General features: G+C 38.9%; 1 protein-coding gene across 1 annotated transcript; it reads left to right on the top strand.

The window, feature by feature from the left end:
* The first annotated feature begins 1,060 nt into the window (after positions 1–1,060).
* LOC139627989 (paired amphipathic helix protein Sin3a-like) lies at positions 1,061–19,637 on the top strand. The gene is made up of 21 exons (XM_071489249.1): positions 1,061–1,264; positions 4,490–4,706; positions 4,987–5,166; positions 5,351–5,457; positions 5,616–5,931; positions 6,068–6,319; positions 6,455–6,607; positions 7,000–7,155; positions 7,649–7,735; positions 7,872–7,990; positions 8,325–8,550; positions 9,139–9,255; positions 9,487–9,725; positions 9,830–10,013; positions 10,141–10,723; positions 10,883–11,052; positions 11,699–11,872; positions 11,971–12,063; positions 13,411–13,505; positions 15,811–16,018; positions 17,495–19,637. The coding sequence occupies exons 2-21, from the start codon at positions 4,512–4,514 to the stop codon at positions 17,711–17,713; spliced, it is 3,873 nt and encodes a 1,290-aa protein (XP_071345350.1). The 5' UTR covers positions 1,061–1,264; positions 4,490–4,511; the 3' UTR covers positions 17,714–19,637.
* Positions 19,638–19,880: the final 243 nt, after the last annotated feature.

Raw genomic sequence — 19,880 nt, 5'->3', positions numbered from 1 at the left:
AATGTTTATTATAGAACACTTTTCACTGTTATGCAATTCTTCACATAAGTTAACAAGTTAAAACCCCAAATATTAAAAAGCATATTGAACAACTCATAGGTAACTTAATTATAATAAAATGAATAAAACGTGTAAACTACATTCCATTAAAATAAATTACATAATAAAACATTTTTATGATTCAAAATTTTAAGAAAGTGCTAAAATGCAAACTTGAGTAATTTCAATAATAATGTAAATTCATTATTGACCATTAGTGCATATGTGCTATGAATAAAATGTGTTATACTATATATATAATATGTGTTCAACTGAGAGACCATGAAGCATGAGGCTTGGCATTGGCAATGGTCAAAATGCTCAGAACTGATCCCCTTTACATCAAAAGCGAAAAAGAAACCAGGTCATGTTGCAAATGCAGTCAAAATCAATTTTTTTTATTTTTTGTTTGCTTTTTTGTTTGTTTTAGCTAATCTTTTATAGGGTGGTTCATCAAATTGTTTTAACTTTGTCAAGTAATTAACACACAGGAACGCAGCATTATTGCATCACAGGAGAACCAACAATTGTTTTCATCATTGATAGGTCTGAAGACTATTTTCTTGAACTGATTCTTCATTGTATTAAATGTATGAAGGGATGAGTTTTTGCAGGATTGTTTTAGCTTGATGTAACTGCCACCTGACTGTTTATTCCCATCTGAGAGGTTGGTAACAGCAAAATGTTGGCATTTTTGTTTAAAATAATCATGTAATTCATATAGTGAAAGTATGAACTGGTTTCCTGGGGAGAGAATGAAAACACTATGTATGATGAAGGGGTAGGATTAGGAAGCCAAACTAGCCTAGCCTATAATGAACCCACACAAGTAACATGGACGATGTGGTGCAGCTACAGTGCACATAACCCTGCTCTTGACACGACCATATACTAACCAGACGTCTTTAACCAAAGATACTGGCTCACTGCCTTCACTGTATTTGTTTTCATTCTGCAGATCTGGCCAATCCCTGTTTAGACTGGGAGGAGACCAGCCCGCCTTCATGGTAGACACGCCTCTATGTTCAAGGAACACCGCTTCATACATACACTGTTGTTAGCGACGTAGCCACTACGGTCTATCTCATTTTTGACATTTCCATTTGCGACTACTTCTCAGAAGTTCACTTTTTTGTCACAGGCGGGTTAATGCACGAGTAGCGGCTTAGTGTTTGTGCTCCGTTACACCAGTGTGACAAGTTGTTGCTGGTGGCAGTCCTACGAGGTAAGTTAAAGTACTGTTAGCTCGTTAGCCGAAGAGACCCTGTACTGATGGAGGGGGTTGGTTGTTGTGCTAACGTAGCATTTAGTTAGCTGCTACATAACCTTGCCGGGCAAACCAGATGGTGAGCTGACACAATTTCTGTGATGACTTAACATTTGATGTACTTTCGTCTTCCAACAAAATACCATGGGTGTTTCGAGTAGCGGCTACATGAGCTCGCAGGTTCGATAAGTTAGTTAAGCTAGCAAGCTAAGAGCGGCGACCATGAATTAGCTGGCATGCTAACGCGAAGACTGACCTGACAACATGCATTTTTGATGTTAGTTTATTTTTGTTAAATTACGTTTTACTGCCTGTGTCGGGGTTGTTGTGAGATAAACATGACTGGCAGAGGAGCTGTTTGTGTGACAGCTTTGTTTTTTCTGTCGAACTTCTCGCATAACTTGACGTTAATGCGACGTTAACGATATGTAGAAGCTAGTATTAGCCTCTTGGCTAGCTAGCGTTCTTCCTGACCTGACCAGCCAACACAGTCAGAATTAATTACCGACCATTTAACTTTATTTAACTACTCTAGTGTAACGGTAACCCTTATATTGCAAACTAAGCAGGCGACTTTGTTGTCGCGGTATCAGCTGCGATTAGGCATGGCTGTTTTCTTTTCGACATCTTCCACTCAACGTCAGTTAGCCAACGCGCTCAGCTCAGTCCCGTTTACCGAGGACTGTCAGCGGCCACCCTCACACACAAACCCGCACTCGCTGGTTCTTTCTGCCGAACCAGCCTTCAGATAATAAAGGTTAGCCTGCTTGTCACATAACTTCGAGCTAGGACGAAAGCCAGCGTCAGTCATCGGACAAGCGAAAGCGGGCAGCTCGCAGGAAAAACGTATGGCGTTAAGCTCGGTGTTTGGCGGAGAGGGGGAGGGGATGAGGCAGGGCTACAGCGAGCGAGAGAGACTGCGCCTACACTCCTGGAAAAAACTGCTCGCTGGCGGCTACATATCAATTTTTTTTGCAGCGCTAGTCGACAAATTTCGCTGTTTTTAAACTGTCTGCAGTGTTTGCTTCGCGTTTCGGCAAATAATATTTGCAGATTGATATGCGACAGACACGATCTCTGCGACTGAAGACCGTACGCTCCGCCACCGTCTTTTCCGAAATTGGTGGTGCAGGGCAATGAGGCACAATGTCTGCTCTCTCAGTGACGTCCGCTTAGGGGGCGTCGATAAATTACTTTCCCCTATACACGCATGTGGAGTGTGCTGGGAGCCACATAGACAGAGAGTCTGAGTGTATTAGTTATCCTTTCATCAAATTAGCTGCTCATACCTCAGCCCTTAATAATAATAATAATAATAATAATAATAATAATAATAATAATAATAATACACAAACGAGCTCCACTTCAACCCACAGCAGGAGTTATAGGCTGTGTTAAATATGAATCCATGATAATCTAATATGCTGTTATGAAAATGGCAAATTTTTATTTGTTGAAATTTGCATAAACATTCACCTATAATCAAAAGCAGAATAGTAATTACCCCCAGGTGTACTGCAGATTATTCACCGCCACATAACACGATTGAGCACAAGAGATACATTGGCTGAATGCTTTTTTAATAGCCATGTAATGAAAATGAAAATGTGTATATTGACAAAATTTTTGCTATCGACAGTGGATCCTATCTTTCTTTATTTTTCTGTTTCATCTTCATGAATAACAACATAATATTTTATAATTAGTTTATATATAAACATTTTATGAAATATCAACACAGTGAGTATTCAGTAAAATCAGGAATGTTAAAAAAGTGCTACATCAAAATCTATTACGGACATCTGGCAAAGGATGTGTTCAGTGAACATTATGATTATAATTTGTGTATTGAGTAAAAAAATATGTAACCCTGGTAACTTCATGGCACCTCATAACAGTACTCTGTGGTTGTTACTTGAAAGACGGTCCCTAACTGCCAGCCACAGCCATTCTGCTGAACAATGACAGCACGTCTATTTAAGGACAGTTATAGGCAAGCATTTTGTCCAATACTTTTCTCAAAGACTTTTATTTTGATGATTCAAGTTTGTTTCTGTCTCTCTTACACACACACACACACACACACACACACACATATATATATATATATATATATATATATATATATATTATATATATTATATATATATATATATATATATAATATACAATATACAATGTTACTGTGGTGGCTGCAGTGTTTATCAGGTAAATTGAGGTTGTTAGCATAATTGTGTACATGGACCTGTCATGGTGGGAAAATTTTCACATCAGTGTTACTTCTCTCAGAAAACCGTCAAATACCAGTATTTTAGATTTTATGTTGTTTCCCATGGGCTACACTTAGGAAACATGATAGGACAGTGAGACTTTATGTCACATGCAGAGCTCAGTTACGAAAATAGTATTTTTCAAATATCAAATCAAGTTTTATTTATATAGCACCAAATCACAACAGAAGTTATCTCAAGGCACTTTCCAATTGGTGGAGGTCAAAACCTTCTCTATAAAGTATGGGAAAGAAAGAAACCCAACAATTCAACAATATAACCTTTAAGATCTGTGGTTCTATGCTGTTGTTCAGAGCCTCTGGTTAAAGCATGGCTCTGAAGTTAGTTGCTAATATTTAACAATTCTTGAGAAAGTACGTCTATGACACTTGTGGCAAAGTTTTATAGGATTGCATAATACTGAAGCACCTTTGCTTCTTCCAAAGTGACCATGGAGTTGAATCAACATCTCTGAGTCTGAACAAAAACCTAATGTGATACTCTTCACAGCCATCATGCAACCCTTTCAGTTAGCTAATGTTAAGAGAAACTTACTAAATGTGTACATTTCTATTTATATTGCCATTTAACATTAGAGAGAGGACAAAGACAAACTCACAAGAACCTTTGGCATAGCTCAAACATCAGTGATAACTTGTCAGTAAATAGTATTTCTGTAGGTATCATTGTGATACAGGACATTTGAAGAAATTAGTAGATTTTTTTCCTGAAAATTATCTGTGAAAGCTGATATTTTTATAAGTATTAATGTGTAACTTAAACATTTTTGTCCCTCTTGCTGCAAAATAAATATGTGTAGACTGCACACTCTTAAAAAAATGTTTAAAACTATATGCTTGTTTAGTAACACCTGGCAGCCTGTTAACTACCCATTTGTCCTTGTTCACTTTAGCCCCTTTGAGTATGTGTATACAATGAAGAGGCGTGTGGAGGATCAGGAACCAATATTTGCACCCCAGCAACAGCAATCACGTCGTCCCCCAGTTCAGGGTATTGCAGAAAGCTTCCAGCACCGGGCCCTTGCCCCGGCCCCTACTGTGATAGAGGCAACCACAGACAACATGCAGCCATCCACTGGCATCCAGTATTCTCTCCCCCAAGGCTACCAGGTATGATGGTATGGTCTTTCTGGGCCAATTTGAACTTGCTTTGACTGAGCTGATGGAATGAAAGAAACACATTAGTGCTGTATGTCTGCCCATTAAATAGGTTTACCTCAAAGGAGCAGCATCTGAACTGAATGACAATAAAAGGAATTGAATTGTGAATGTTACGAAGTTCCAGATTTAGTTTTTAAAAGTTCTTTACTCAGTGTAATAGTAAAAGGGGATATTGTGATCTTTTAAGGTTTATTGACCCTAATTTTCAAGTGCATTTCTTCCTGAAAAGGTGCCTACAATGCCTCAGAGCACAAGTGGACATGGACACAACAATGCTGCACCACACGTTGGTCCCCACACACACAGTCTAGCAGTGCAGTCACAGGGCCCTGCAGTGGTCCAAGGTCACGTTCATCCACCTGCTCCCATAACTTCAACTCAAGGCCAGCAGCAGTTTCAGCGACTGAAGGTATCGCTACACAGTCAAATAGACAAACTTTAAAATATATTGACCACAGTAAATTTATAAAAAATGTTGAACTTTTGTGGCTTTTCAAATTCTAAATTCATATGTATTATGAACTCAGTGGTTACAGAAATTTAGATTTTTGGGGCGGAGATCTGGCAATAATTTTTCACTCTTGACTTTGTAGGTTGAGGATGCCTTGTCCTATCTGGATCAAGTGAAGCTGCAGTTTGGGAATCAGCCCCAAGTGTATAATGATTTTCTTGATATTATGAAAGAATTCAAGTCACAGAGGTGAGTTCTAATTTTATTGGCATTTTCCTCAATATCTGTAGTATATATAGTATTTGTGTGTGTCAAGTTTTAACATATAACATGTAGAAAAAATATCTGTGGAACCAGTCGATAATGAATCAGATAATAAACTACTATCATTCATTCTGTTACTACAGCATAGACACTCCTGGAGTCATCAACCGCGTGTCCCAGCTCTTCAAGGGCCACCCAGACCTCATTATGGGTTTTAACACTTTCCTGCCCCCTGGATATAAGATTGAGGTTCAAACCAACGATCTAGTCAATGTGACCACGCCAGGTCAGATCCACTACATCACCCCTCATGGTATTTCTGTTCAGAACATCCCTGCAAGTGGAGCATCCAGTCAACCTCCAAGCCATCACCAGCACCAGAGTCTGCCACAGCCTAGCCCACACACTACCACCACCCCACCCATACCCACCCAACCTGCTCCTAATAAAACCAGCAAGGTAGAATATGTTTTATGTTTGCCACTGAATTGTGTATAGTATGACAGAGACATAAACAGCTTTTTATTTGTCAACATTCATGCGTTCGACACATAAGTGATATAACATGGTTGTACGCCTCTTTTGTGCTCAACAGCCAGTTCAGTCTCCAGCCCATACACCCACAAGCCAGCCCAATCCATCCATCCCATCTTATGCCTCACCACGCTCACCTTCGGTTCAGCCCCACACTCCTGTGAGCAGCACGCCATCTGCCGGGCCACCTCTCCAGAACAACCAGCCTGTGGAGTTCAACCATGCTATAAACTATGTCAACAAGATCAAGAACCGCTTCCAGGGTCAGCCAGACATCTACAAAGCCTTCTTGGAAATCCTGCACACATACCAGGTAAGGAAATACACCGAAGTTATTCCAGCTTATCCAGGGCTGTTTGCACCCAGCATAAATGTGTGTTTTGCTTGCCAGAGAAAAGAAAAACACGTGGTGATCTCACCACCTCTTTTTTAAATATACATTCTCCAGAAGGAACAAAGAAATGCTAAAGAGGCAGGAGGTAACTACACTCCAGCACTGACTGAGCAGGAGGTCTACACTCAGGTGGCAAGGCTTTTCAAGAACCAGGAGGACCTGCTCTCAGAGTTTGGACAGTTCCTGCCTGATGCAAACAGCTCAATGGTGAGTCTCTGTGAATACAGCGTGGCCCATCTTAACTGGACTTTATTAGACTAATGTGGTTCATGTTGTCATTATGCTTGGCTGTGGAACCTGCAAGTGTTTCCATCAAATAACGAGTGTTTTTACAGTTTACGGCACTGTTGATAAGCAAATTGTAAGCACATTTTTTTAGAGCTTTGGGAATAAAACACATAACAGCACAGTTGAACACCTACCTAGTTATTTGTTTCCTGCCCCCTCTCTTATTCTGTCAGGACACATTCCCTTTCTTTATTTTAAGCTTTTGCAAAAGTTGACTGTATTTACACACATTTTCTTTGAGCGCTTCTATTCATTTTTGTGACCCCTCTTTTGAGAGATTATGATCAGACAATATGATATACTTTTTTCAGCTGCTGGGCAAGACTACACCAGACAGGGCAGAGTCAGTGCGTAATGATCATGGCGGGACAGTAAAGAGGCCCTTACTGAACAATAAACAAAGGCTGAGCCAGAACGGCCTGCCGATCAGAAGACCTGCTGGAGTTGGAGCCACACCACCTGTCAAGGTATTGCTCTACATGTGGACTGTCTGCATAGATTAAGCTATTTATACCATTTGTTTCTTTCTGCCATATTATAATAGAAATTGTCATGAGCAATGCTGCAAAGGGGATTTGTCTCCAAGTATTCCCCATTTATATTCATGAAATGCCTCACAAATGCAGGTCAGCAGCATCACACAGCATACTAAAGTAAACCCTCCAAAGCAACCATGAGGTTCAATCAGCACCTTTGTTAAACAGTTCCAACAAAAGCTGAACATTAGAACCTTCATGAAAGTAGGATTGATTTATTGCAGGGATATTTATTAGATTGTATTGGCTTTAACTGGGTTTATCAGATAAACTGGCAATTGGGTGTGTTTAAATCCACACAAACCCCAGAATGGTGTATTTTTCTTTTAAAAAATATTTACCATTTTCAAAATGAAACAGATATTAAACATTGTGAGAGCCCGTGACAGTTATAATTTTCTTGTGTCTTTATTTTCCTTTGCAGAAGAAACCCAAAATAATGGGGAAGGACCATGGTATGAGTGAAGTCAGCAAACACAGCACCAGCACTGAAACTATGTTCTTTGAGAAGGTCAGTATTGGTCTATTCAGTGCCCAAAGTCCTTCAATAACAAAGTGAAGATGATGATTATCAAAATGTTAATGATACGATGAATTCATCTCAAGGGAAAGTTTGCACATTTACTTTTTGTCATCTCTGAAAACAGGTGAAGAAGGCTCTTCGCAGCTCTGAGGCGTATGACAACTTTCTGCGGTGTCTGCACATCTTCAATCAAGAAGTGATTTCTCGTGCTGAGTTGGTCCAATTAGTCATCCCGTTTCTCGGGTTAGTTCAAACACACAGTTACACATACCTAAAGTCAAGATTTACTGCCTCTTATGAAGTGCAACTATGGCAGTATTTTTTTGTTACTCCTCAATGTGAGTTAGTGTCACTATTTAATGAGCTGTATATTGTGATGTTTTTGTGATCTAAATAGTTGTACCCATAAGATTAAATATTTTTTAAATGAAACATAGCATTGTTTCATATGTATCATCATAGATGTACATCACATTTAATACTTATATCCTGCTAATGTCAGTGTTACACATCTGTTACCCACAGGGCTGTAGCCTCATTTTTGTTTGTTTCACATATATTGTTGCACTTTTTACAGAAAATTCCCAGAACTTTTTACTTGGTTTAAAAACTTCCTGGGCTACCGAGAGTTTAGCCATGGGGAGACGAGCCATGCAGAGAGTTTACCCAAGGAGCGTGCAACTGAGGGCATCGCCATGGAGATTGACTACGCTTCCTGCAAGAGGCTGGGATCCAGCTATAGAGCACTGCCGAAGAGCTACCAGCAGCCCAAGTGCACAGGAAGGACGCCACTGTGCCGAGAGGTGAGTCACTGAAGGGAGTCAGAGTGTTAAAGGTCTTTCTGTCATGATAACCTATTTATTCTCTGCCACATGGCTACCAATTACAGGTGTATCAATGTATATGGCTTAGAGAACAGCCTTGAGGGACTTGGCATTGTTGCTTGTTAATTAACATTTACCATGCACCCAATGCCAGTAAAATGGTGTTTTAGTTTTAGGGATGCAACTAAATTATATTTTCATTTTGAAATAATTTGTTGGTAAATTGTTTGATCAAAAAACATCAAAAACATAAAATGTCCATTCCTTGGTTGTAAAATTTTCACTATTCACAAACTCCTAAATCCTCACATTTGCAGTGACATAAATTATTATTTGTTTCAGCTTAGCATTGCCATTGATTTTTTTTTTTTGTGATTATCTAACAGATTACCTGGCCAAGTGTTTCAGCACAGAAACAATGCAATTTTCCAAATAGATTATGCTACAGACAAGTAGCAAGTAATTTCTGCGCTCGCTCTTGATTCAACAGTATTGCAAATGAGAGTCTTCACAGTTAATGCTTTGCTTAAATGGAAAATTGAATTGAGCTGAATGTTGTTGCTGCAGGTCCTGAATGACACATGGGTGTCATTTCCATCGTGGTCTGAGGATTCTACATTTGTGAGCTCCAAGAAGACTCAATATGAGGAGCACATTTACAGATGTGAGGATGAGCGCTTTGAGGTGAGGAGCTCTCAGTCCACTCACACTCCAAAATAAAAACTGTATGTTCTTGTATGGTTAGAAGAATGTGTGCAGCACTTCCTCTGCATGATTGACTTTGCTCAGGAGTCAAAAGACCACACACACAACCCTAGACTTACATATCCAACAAGCCTTGTGACATCACCAGCCATAATCAGACATAGATAAACACATATGTCAATAATTTCACTGTGATTGTGTCCCATATAGCTGGATGTTGTGCTGGAAACCAACCTTGCCACGATACGAGTCCTGGAGACAGTGCAGCGGAGGCTTTCACGGATGTCAGCTGAGGAGCAGTTGCGCTTCAAGCTGGACAACACTATGGGTGGCTCCTCAGAGGTCATTCACCGCAAAGCTATCCAGAGGATATATGGGGACAAGGCCCATGACATCATTGATGGGCTCAAGAGGAACCCAGCTGTGTCTGTCCCCATAGTACTGAAAAGGTTAGTGCTTTAGTTTCTTATCTGCCTCTGATCTATTTTATTGTACGTAAGGTTTGGTTTGGAGCACTTTGGGTTGTGAATCACTTTTATTGTCATTGTTTCAGATTAAAAATGAAGGAGGAGGAGTGGAGAGAAGCCCAGAGAGGCTTCAACAAAATCTGGCGGGAGCAGAATGAAAAGTATTACCTGAAGTCACTCGACCATCAAGGCATCAACTTCAAGCAGAATGACACCAAAGTGCTGCGCTCGAAGACCCTGCTCAATGAAATTGAGTTGCTATATGATGATGTAAGTAAACATGTTCTCTGGACAATTATTTGATTGATTCAGAGTAAGGAAATCATGATGCTGTTGTCTGTTAAGAATTAAATTTAGAATAAAATTCAGTCAATTTACTCCTGTCTGTGTCTTGTAGCGCCAGGAGCGAGCATCAGAGGAAACTGCCACTCCGCCACCCAGCGGCCCGCACATGACTCTGACCTATGATGACAGCCAGATCCTGGAAGATGCTGCTGCCCTCATCATCCACCACGTCAAAAGACAGGTGGGCATCCAGAAAGAAGACAAGTACAAGATCAAACAGATCATCCACCATTTCATCCCAGACCTGCTGTTTGCACGGCGAGGTGAGCTCTCTGATGTAGAGGAGGAGGAAGAAGAGGAGGAAGAAGACGTGGAGATGGATCAAGATGGCTCCAAGAAGCACAATGGCCTTCCAGGCAGCAGCCCATCAAAGTCCAAGCTCCTCTTCGGCAACACGGCAGCCCAGAAGCTGCGTGGCACAGATGATGCCTATAACCTGTTCTTCGTGAACAACTACTGGTATATCTTCCTTCGTCTCCACCACATCCTCTGTTCTCGTTTACTGCGGATCTATGGGCAAGCTGAGAAGCAGATTGAAGAGGATACCCGTGAGCGAGAGTGGGAAAGAGAAGTTTTGGGGTTCAAAAGGGAGAAAAATGAAAATCCAGCAATCCAACTGAAAATGAAGGAGCCAAGTAAGTCAAAAAACAAGCAAGCAGTGATTTAATTTTTATTACAATGTTTCACTATAACTGTCACTCCTCACTAACACAGATTTTCATTCTACCACATAACCATGTTGTTCTCATATTTTGTAATGTCTCACCATAAAACTTTGTATTTTCTACCTGCAGTGGATGTTGATGTAGAGGACTATTATTCAGTGTTCCTGGAAATGGTACGCAACCTTCTGGATGGAAACATGGAGCCGGCTCAGTACGAGGATTCCCTGAGGGAAATGTTTACTATCCATGCCTACATTGCCTTCACCATGGACAAACTTATCCAGAGCATTGTCCGGCAGGTCAGCACATTCAAGATTACATCATTTGAATACCTCTGTTATGGAGGTTATATTTTCAACCATGCCTGTGTGTTTGTGAGCAGGATTATACAGAACATACTGAACGATTTGCATGAAACTTGGTGGGGGGATGTGGCACTGGCCAGGGAACTGCCAAGTAAATTTTAGTGCCCATCTGGTTGAAGGGGTGAATTTTTTTTCCTAAACATTGCAAGATAGGACATTTTCGTCAATTTCTCAGGAAATAATATATGGGTCTTGATGTTAAAAAAAATTAGACCTGTGATCTATGAGTCCCAGATAATAAATAATAATCTGGATCTCACTGACCTGTTGGATTGTTTGGTCTTGGCAAACATATACGTTCTACTCAGTTCCATTCTAGTTTGATTTGTGTTGTATAAAAAGACTCTAGGGTGCTTAACTTCTGTGTTGTATGTAGTTTAATTCAGATTCAAAATTGATTTACTGGGCTTTATTTGTACATTTTAAATTGTTGCAAAAGATGTTGAGATGTTTTAAAATGCATTCTGGCTCCAACACAGCAAAAGTAAAATATATATTGCTTATCTCAAAAGTCTGTGATAATGAATATGTAATCCTAAAGTCATTGAGTGTGCTGCTATCCCAAAACCCATTTGTACAGCTCCAGCACCTTGTCACTGATGATGTATGTGCACGTGTAACCGACATGTACCTGAGCGAAAGTGCCAATAAAGCCACGGGAGGCACACTGTCCACACAGACATCCAGGGCCACAGCAGAGGGAGCCTACCAGCGCAAGGCAGAGCAGCTTATGTCAGATGAAAACTGCTTCAAGGTACCGCAAACCCACATATTAATGATAATGTTAACATCAAACTATTTAGAGCAATTTGTTTATAGGAAGTTTCCTTTAACTGCTTGTGTTTTATCTAGTTGATGTTTGTGAAGAGCCGAGGATCTGTCAGTATGGCCATGGAGCTGCTGGACACAGAAGAGGAGAACTCTGATGAGCCAGCAGAGGCAGAGGTGAGACTCATTCAGTATTCAAATACTGTTCATACACCAAGGTATCATTTTATTAGGTACACCTACCTGTTATCCAGTAAAGCAGCCTTGCAATAAATATAACTCAATATTATTTTGAGGCTGGGGTTATTGGGGGTGTTGAATTGTTTTACATTATGATGTAACACGTTTATAATATTTTGTCAACCCAAAATTTGACAGTGGGTATTAGTGCGGAAACAATTTGTCACATAATCAGTAACCTGATGAACAGAAAATGAATCACAAACTTTTTCAGCAGTCGATTAAAAACATCATTTGTCAAATAAAAATGCCCAGTCATCTGCAATAATCACTGGTTTCAGCTTCTGAGGTGAGAACGTGCTGCTTTGCTGTGTATTGTATCAATGTGAATGGATCATCTTTTAGTTTATAGTTAGTTAACAAAACAAGCAATCTAAAGAATTCAAATCGGCTTTAAGAGATATTGATGGGCTTTTTCGTACATTCTGACATTATATAGACCAAATTATCAGTTGTTTTATTTAAAAAATAACAGATTTAAGATCAAATATTCCAAATTTGAAAGGCCATGGATAAATGAATTAAGTTAGATATTCAGCATAGGTTGTTAGATGAGTGTCTTCCTTTAATAAAGCCAGTTTAGTCAAAGTGGATGATAGACGGAGTGACTGTTTTGACTGGTCATGCTAGTAGGGCTTGGTTAATGTTGATGAGAGATTGGAGGCGATAACTTGATGGGGAACTGGGGTTTTTATCTGGATTTAGTAAAAGAGAGATTGTAGCAGTGTTCATATCTATGGGAAGTTTGCATTTTGGTTGTTAATGTTAATCTGTAGAGTATTTCAAGATGACATTTGTGGAATAGTCAGTCAGGGAACTCAGGTCCTGGTGACTCAGTATTAGGCGTGAGTTTGAGTGGATACTTTTACCGTAGATGGTTTCTCAAGTCCTCAGTAAGTTGTGGCAACTCAATATTGCTCAAGAATGTGTCAGTGGTTTCCTGGCTTGGTTTATGTATTGATTGAGTATGTATTAATGACAAAATAAGCACATTTAGGTTATATGAAAGTCTTGGAAGGTCTTGTTGGGTGGTTAATATTCCATGTGAGGGAAAACGGGGGCTTGATCGTTAATGGTAATTAGGTGCATTAGTATGTCTGAGATTTGTGAAATAGTTGTTACTAGTTAAAAGGAAGTCAATACATGAGTGATGAACCGCTGAAAAGAATGGAAATTTTCCAGTGGGCCGTGGATACGTGCACAACTGCACTGCTGCTGGAAAAAAAACACACCAAGGGAAAACATTGTTTATTTATTTAGTTTGCTCTGCTCTCTCCTCCACAGAGGTGGTCAGACTACGTGAGCAGATACCTGAACTCAGATTCTGCATCCCCAGAGCTACGTGAACATCTGGCCCAGAAGCCGGTGTTCCTTCCCAGGTGAGGCTCCAGCCATGTCCCCCTCTTGTCTGCACACTTAAAGCTTCTGTCCTGAGGCACTAGTCAGCTGAGCAGCCACTCCACTGTTTACAAGCCAAACCTGCTGCCAAATACAACTCATTTTCAGAGGCAGATAGAACAGTGGTACTTCTGCACAAGCCTGACTTAGAAAGCTCTCTCAAATCACAAAACTTGTGGGCATAAGAGTTCTGCCTTTTTAGTAACAGACAAACATGAAAGGTTTGAGAAGGCAAATCAAAAAGAGTAACACCACAGTTACACTGGTGCTTGCAGTGCTTGAATGCCCTCATGTCTGGAATCTCAATGACCATTAACATGACCTTTTTCAGTTTCTCTGTCCCACTTGGAAGATTTGCACTTTACATGGCCATCTTTTTAAAAAAAAAATTGAATTTATTTATTCATTGATTCAGTTCCTTTTTAATGGGAATTTTATTTATTGATAGTAAGGTTTTTTTTAAATGTTTTTTAGCTTGATCGTGGGTTTTGAATTTCCACCTTAGCAAATAGCTATAAAGAAAAATTTTGGTTTGATTATTCACATTGTATTGAATTTAAATGGTGATTTTCATTGTGTAACATAAGAACAAAAGTCATTGAATGCACAAACTGAGAGCAAAACAAATGGGTTCCACCTTTTGTCATTTTTATTTCTTTTTTCTACAATGTCTGTGACCTGAGTTTGAGAGACTAAAGCTCTTGTGTAGGACCAGAGAGACTTTGTTAAGAGAGAACAGTGAAGTCGTGGTTTCCTTTTCTATCTTAATCATGCCCTTTGTTTGTGATTGTATTCAGATCAAAGGTCCTGTATGTGACTTATTCACTGTTTGCAACTGTAATTGTTCAAATGTCCATTTGTTTAAGTCTGTTATACTCAGTGTTATGTTTGTAATAATTTTCAGTGGAAACAGTGCACTCCCGTTGCAACTTTTTGTTGTGGGTGAGATTTTTCCACTGGTTTGACAGAGATTAGTGGTCATATGTTTTATAAAACTCTGGTCAAGCACATTATCTGCAACACTTGTACAGAGGAGTAGGGTTTGTAAATAAAATGAACGTCTAAATTGTATGTTCATATGTTGGTGTATTTCTTTCCCGACACCTCAGAGCTGTGCATGGAGGCGTGATTGTGTTTGCTCTGTTGTAAAGCTCCAAATGAGTGTTGCACATAAAGCCTGTCTGCCATTGTTTTTGGTGCTTTTTGAGTTTTTAGTTTCTTTGAGATGGCTGTCCATTACCATACACATTTCAAAAGGCTTTTTAAAACATAAAAAAACTTGCTTAGTTTTTTCTTATTTAACCCATTGCATAAATCTTGTACCTGACTGATTTATTAGAGGGCTCACCCACATCTTGTTTTTTATGTTTTTTTTTTGTTTGTTTGGTTTTTTTTTTTTCATCAAATCTATGAGAGATCAGCAGCACAAGAGGTCAAAAGACTTGCCTTTCTTCACTAAAATCTTCAATGGCAGTGAAATTCCAGCAGTTTCTTTTCCAGTTATGTTGGGTCTTCATCTCATGATCATAACACTCTGTACATTGTTGGTGGAAGTATGTGGACATCAAAGTATTCTCAGCTCATATATATAACAATTTTTACTTGAAATTGGCCTCACTGTCATGTCTTTTAAGTGGAGCCCTGAATGCAAAAATATGCTTCATGGTTTCAGTCCTCGCTCACCTGTAACCTCTGTGGTAAGTACACATTTAAAACTTTCATTCAGGTGGGGTGAATAATTGCATTTTTTGTTATCTGCACAAAATCAAGATCAATTTCCAAGTAAAAAAATATTTGTTTGCCAAGCATATTTAGGTTGAACTATGTAGCTGTGCAACGGAAGTGCACTGTACAGAAATATTACGACTGCTGCCTCTGCTGCTCTTATAGATCCTCTTTTTCCAGAATGATTTGACTCCCTATCTAATTCTGTTACTCGGTGAGTTGCAATGCATGGGTTTAAAAATAATTGTTTAAAGGGACAGTCCTCTCAAATTTGACTATACCGATCTCAAATGTTCTTAATTTCATGTGTATTGTGCCTGACCACATCCCCTAGACTTTAAAATCACAGAGTTCATACTGTCAAACAGATTTGTGCCAAATAAAAGGTGAAAATAATAGTTTACAGATTTTAGAAATTTGTGTGAACTTTCCCTGTAAACGTGTTTTGTTTTTGTTTTTTTTGTTTTGTTTTTTTCTTTGTGGAGTGTGTGGAGTAATCAAAAGACTTTCTCTGGGATCAGTCAGTGTTATTCATGGTTGCCAATCTCTTTTGGCCTTCAGAAATTTGAGACGGATAAGGAAGTGCCAGAGAGGATGGGAGCAACTACAGCAGGAGCGAATGACCAAGGCCCCCTCGGACAAGTCGCAGGACGGTAACAGTGAGCTGAAGATGGAGTGTATGTTCAAGCTCAACTCCTACAAGATGGTCTATGTCTGCAAGTCAGAAGACTATATGTACAGGCACACAGCACTGACACGGGCTCATCAGGTAAGCACAGAAAGTAACAGTTGTATACTCGCCATAGATTTTGTCTGCACCAATTTCATTGTTAATAGTTAAAGGTTCAATGCTGAAGCCCTGGTCAGACTATTAGTTTCTGTATGGGAGGTGGGATGATTTAAACTTTAACTTCTTTTCCCAGGAAAAGCTCCTCGCCCCTCTGCTCTTGGTTTTTGTTCTTTTTCAGTTCAGCGTAAAATTTGACTTGGAAATGGAAGTCAAAAATGTTTTTGCTCACCTGATAGATGGAAAAAAGCTAATACCAATATATAGACCTATTGGTAACTATGATGACAGACAGAAATATTCGAAAGCTCATCAAATAAGCTGTTTTAATGTCAGCTACAGGTGAACACCAACTTTCTCTTTAGTCTTTGACCTGTTGAATATCCATGTCTATTACAGGCCACATCCTGTAATTTTACCATCTAGAATCACATAGAAATAATAATAAACATTATCTCAAGTAGTAAAACACCAAAAACAAAGAATTTTTGACGTAGATATCTGCAGTTTAATGTTTTTTTATGTTTTAGCTATAATCACAAAAGTGATTGACTTTATACATGTTTGAAATGATAAGTTTAAACAGAAAACCTTTGTCACAGGCCATACTTCATACTGTTGTTCTGTATGTTGTATTTTTAAAGGTAATGTGAAAACTTAATGTAACTTTGGCTTTTTTTTTTTAATTTGAATTTATCACAAGAGCCCTTCAGCATTTATCCTGCAGCCAGGATGTCACAGAAGAAACACCGTCACGTTCAAAAGACACATTACAGTTGTTGCCTTTAGAAAAGAGGACTTAGTTACATCCTCACTTGTCCTCTAGTCCCCAAAGAATAAATACAGGGGTTTTCCTGCCTGTCATTACAATCAAAAACATAGGATAATCTTCAATTTTCTGCAGTCCAGTGGATATATATTACATTAGCCTGAATATAAGACCAAGCTTTTATTTTTTAAAACAGTGTCTTTTGTTCTTGTCTGTTTATACTGAGTCATTCAGAATTAGTCAGTAGTGTTTTGTTAGCCCAGTTTGATCTGCAGGAGTTGCTCATGTAGCATGTTTTGCTGCCACAGAGGAACTAAATGATGACGGAAAACAAATTCATAGTCTCTCCTGGTGTTTTTACAGATTGTGACTGGTAGACAAAATACACAAATGTGGGTTTTACGTTTTACTGTATTTCATGTTTCACTTCTTCCCTTCTCATTGATTAAATTATTTAAACTTTCCAAACAGAACAAGTGTAAAAGTCTTTTTCTCAAAAAACAGCTGTTAGAAAAGTGGGGTCGTCTTATGATCAAGCTTGTCCTATATTCAGGCCAATATGGTACATGTTGTGACGACCTTGTACTACTTGGATGTATGAGATGAATCTCTGTAGACGAATTGCTGTGACTTACTTTGAACCGGTTCCAGTAGCTGAGCTGTGTCATTCTGCTTGATGTCTCTTTCAGTCCCACCAGCGGGTGAACACACGCCTGCACAGACGCTTTCAGGCCTTCCTGGACACCTGGGCTAAAGAGCACGTGACCAGTGACATGGCCGCTGACAGCCACAAGTGGCTGATGGGAGATGGACAAGAAGGCCTGTTGTCCTGCACCACCACTTGCAGTCCCGAGGTCCTCCATTATCTCAACATAAACAAGTACCGGGTGAAGTACAGAACACTGTAGTCTCTCTAATCTAAGGATAAACTGTGGCACTGACCGTCGTCACACAACAAAATACCAGTGATGACTTGTAGTATAAAGTAGCTTCATGTGGATTTCTCCAACCTACTGTTACTGGATTCAGTTGCCAAAAGATTTTTGGGTTGTGAACTCATGATTCAAATGGGATACAAAATGGGATACTTTCAAATGTCAGAACTGATCGAGGAATTTAGTCATAACTTTCAAGCTTACACTGCAAATTCCGCAGCTTGTGTGAAACAAAAGTTATGCAGGTGTTGCTGTCACAATGTTGGAAAACCCTATCTGTCTCAGTAATCCCATTATAATGTTGATAATGCAGATTTTTACATGAGAGAAATCAATCCTTACTGCATCTTCTCTTTGAAGCAATTCACAGTTTAAACAAAAAAAAAAAACTAGGTCAGCATTTCAAAATACAAACTCAGCAACTTAAGAATGAAATAAGTATTTTTTGAGGAAATAAAAACAAACAACCTCAGCTTTTCTCTTAAGGTAGCGAGAATAAGTACCTGCTACCTCGGTTAAAACGTATGTTCTCGGACTCGACTCGGACTCAGATGTAAACTTGTATCACCTGTGAATGTTCCCCTTTTGGTGGTGAAGGTGCAGCAGTGCGCTATATATATATTTTAAACATCTGTGGCAACTGCTGGATAGATGCTTGGCATCAGTGCAATGCCAGCAATGTGTATCAAGTAAAATAATTTATGACCGCCCGAACACTCTGTGTAAATATGTTGTTTATATCTAGATTTTTTTTTCTATCAAATGTCATTTATGCGTAGCGTACATCAACACACACCTTAGTATCAATCTTTAGCTAGAGGTTGCAGAGAAGTTTATTGAGAAAATGCTAAATTTTAAATGTTTTTTACCAAAGGATGATAATTGGACCGTTTTCATTTGTGGTCTATTGAAGTTGTCCCTTACTTCTTTGTTTAGTGGAAAAATTGCCCATTTTGTACGTGTTTTGATCCCTTTTGGCGCATTTCTACCTTCAGTCTTCAGTATCAGTATCACTTGTGGTTTTAAGATGATTGAATGTAGCTGAGCAGCAATTTCTCTTTTTTTTTTTTTTTTTTTTTGAAAGTACAGTGTATGTCAGACTTTCCAAGTACTGAAGTCTTAACAGTACTATCAACTTTTTCTTGTATTCAAACTTTACCAAATGATTCGTCTCATAATGTAACACATATAAAAACCGTACATGAGTTGTGTTTATTTTTTATGCGCAGTGTTGATGACGAACACTGATGTATAGTAGGTCTATATGTGAATGTCAGCCTTGTGACTTGTGTACAGTTTAAAGAGTAAGAAAAGAAGCGAGCAATAATTCCTTCAGTCGCAGTTTATCAAAGCTACCAGTTTGTATTTCTTGCTGAAATACAAATGTGAATGTTGTATTCCCTTAAAAGAGGGATGTAAACTAAGGATTTTTTATTGCCTTTTCCTCTCTGCAGTTTGTTTAATAAAACTGGAATTGGCCCTGTAGATATTGTAGTTAAGGAAAATCTACACATAAGCAGAAAGCGTTTCCTAGGAAATGAGACTGATGAGTATAATATTTCAGACACGGCTCATAACATGGGCAGGATGAGGCGGGGGGGAGGGGGGCTGCCTGACAAAACTTCATCCTCCAACATTCACCTGAACTCCGTTTAAGGCAACGGTCAGTAACATAACCAGCTTCAGACAATCTTGGAACAGTTTATTACTTGGGTTTTTATTTTTATAACTACACTGTGTTTAATATGGAATACCATAGGAAGTCCCAGGAAGCTGATTGTACATAAAGACATCATTTGTACCTCGTTTAATGTGTCTCTTCTCTCGACTTTTATGATGTTGTACATGAGTGTTAGTATGGTGTTTGGCATTAAACTATCCTTTGAATAGACAGAAACTCAATTGACCACTTCCTTTTTTCATTCCTGCTGTTGTGTTTTTATGCAGGGTATCGGAAGGTATTAAAAAGTCATAGAAAGCATTGATTTTAGACTTCTTAAGAAAAATGCCCTGAAATGTATTAAAATTTTATTTATAGTGACGGTAATTTGAGTTAAAAATGTTTTTATAAATGATTTTAGCAAAAAAAAAGGCTGAAAAATTCTTGACTATTATTGTTCCAATTTGGTCTTTTTTTAAA

The sequence above is a fragment of the Trachinotus anak genome, unplaced genomic scaffold, assembly GCF_046630095.1.
Source record: "Trachinotus anak isolate AG129_WGS33_773 ecotype Australia unplaced genomic scaffold, CSIRO_AGI_Tana_v1 ptg000011l, whole genome shotgun sequence".
Classification (NCBI taxonomy): domain Eukaryota; kingdom Metazoa; phylum Chordata; class Actinopteri; order Carangiformes; family Carangidae; genus Trachinotus; species Trachinotus anak.
Note: the sequence above shows the minus strand (reverse complement) of the source record. Positions and strands in the feature narration are given on the sequence as shown.

Excerpts from the sequence above, each read along its gene's own strand:
- LOC139627989 (XM_071489249.1), top strand. The coding sequence starts at position 4,512 with ATGAAGAGGCGTGTGGAGGATCAGGAACCAATATTTGCACCCCAGCAA. Across the intron at positions 5,167-5,350 it reads AGCAGTTTCAGCGACTGAAG|GTTGAGGATGCCTTGTCCTA; the intron begins GTATCGCTACAC and ends TTGACTTTGTAG. Across the intron at positions 7,736-7,871 it reads AAACTATGTTCTTTGAGAAG|GTGAAGAAGGCTCTTCGCAG; the intron begins GTCAGTATTGGT and ends CTCTGAAAACAG.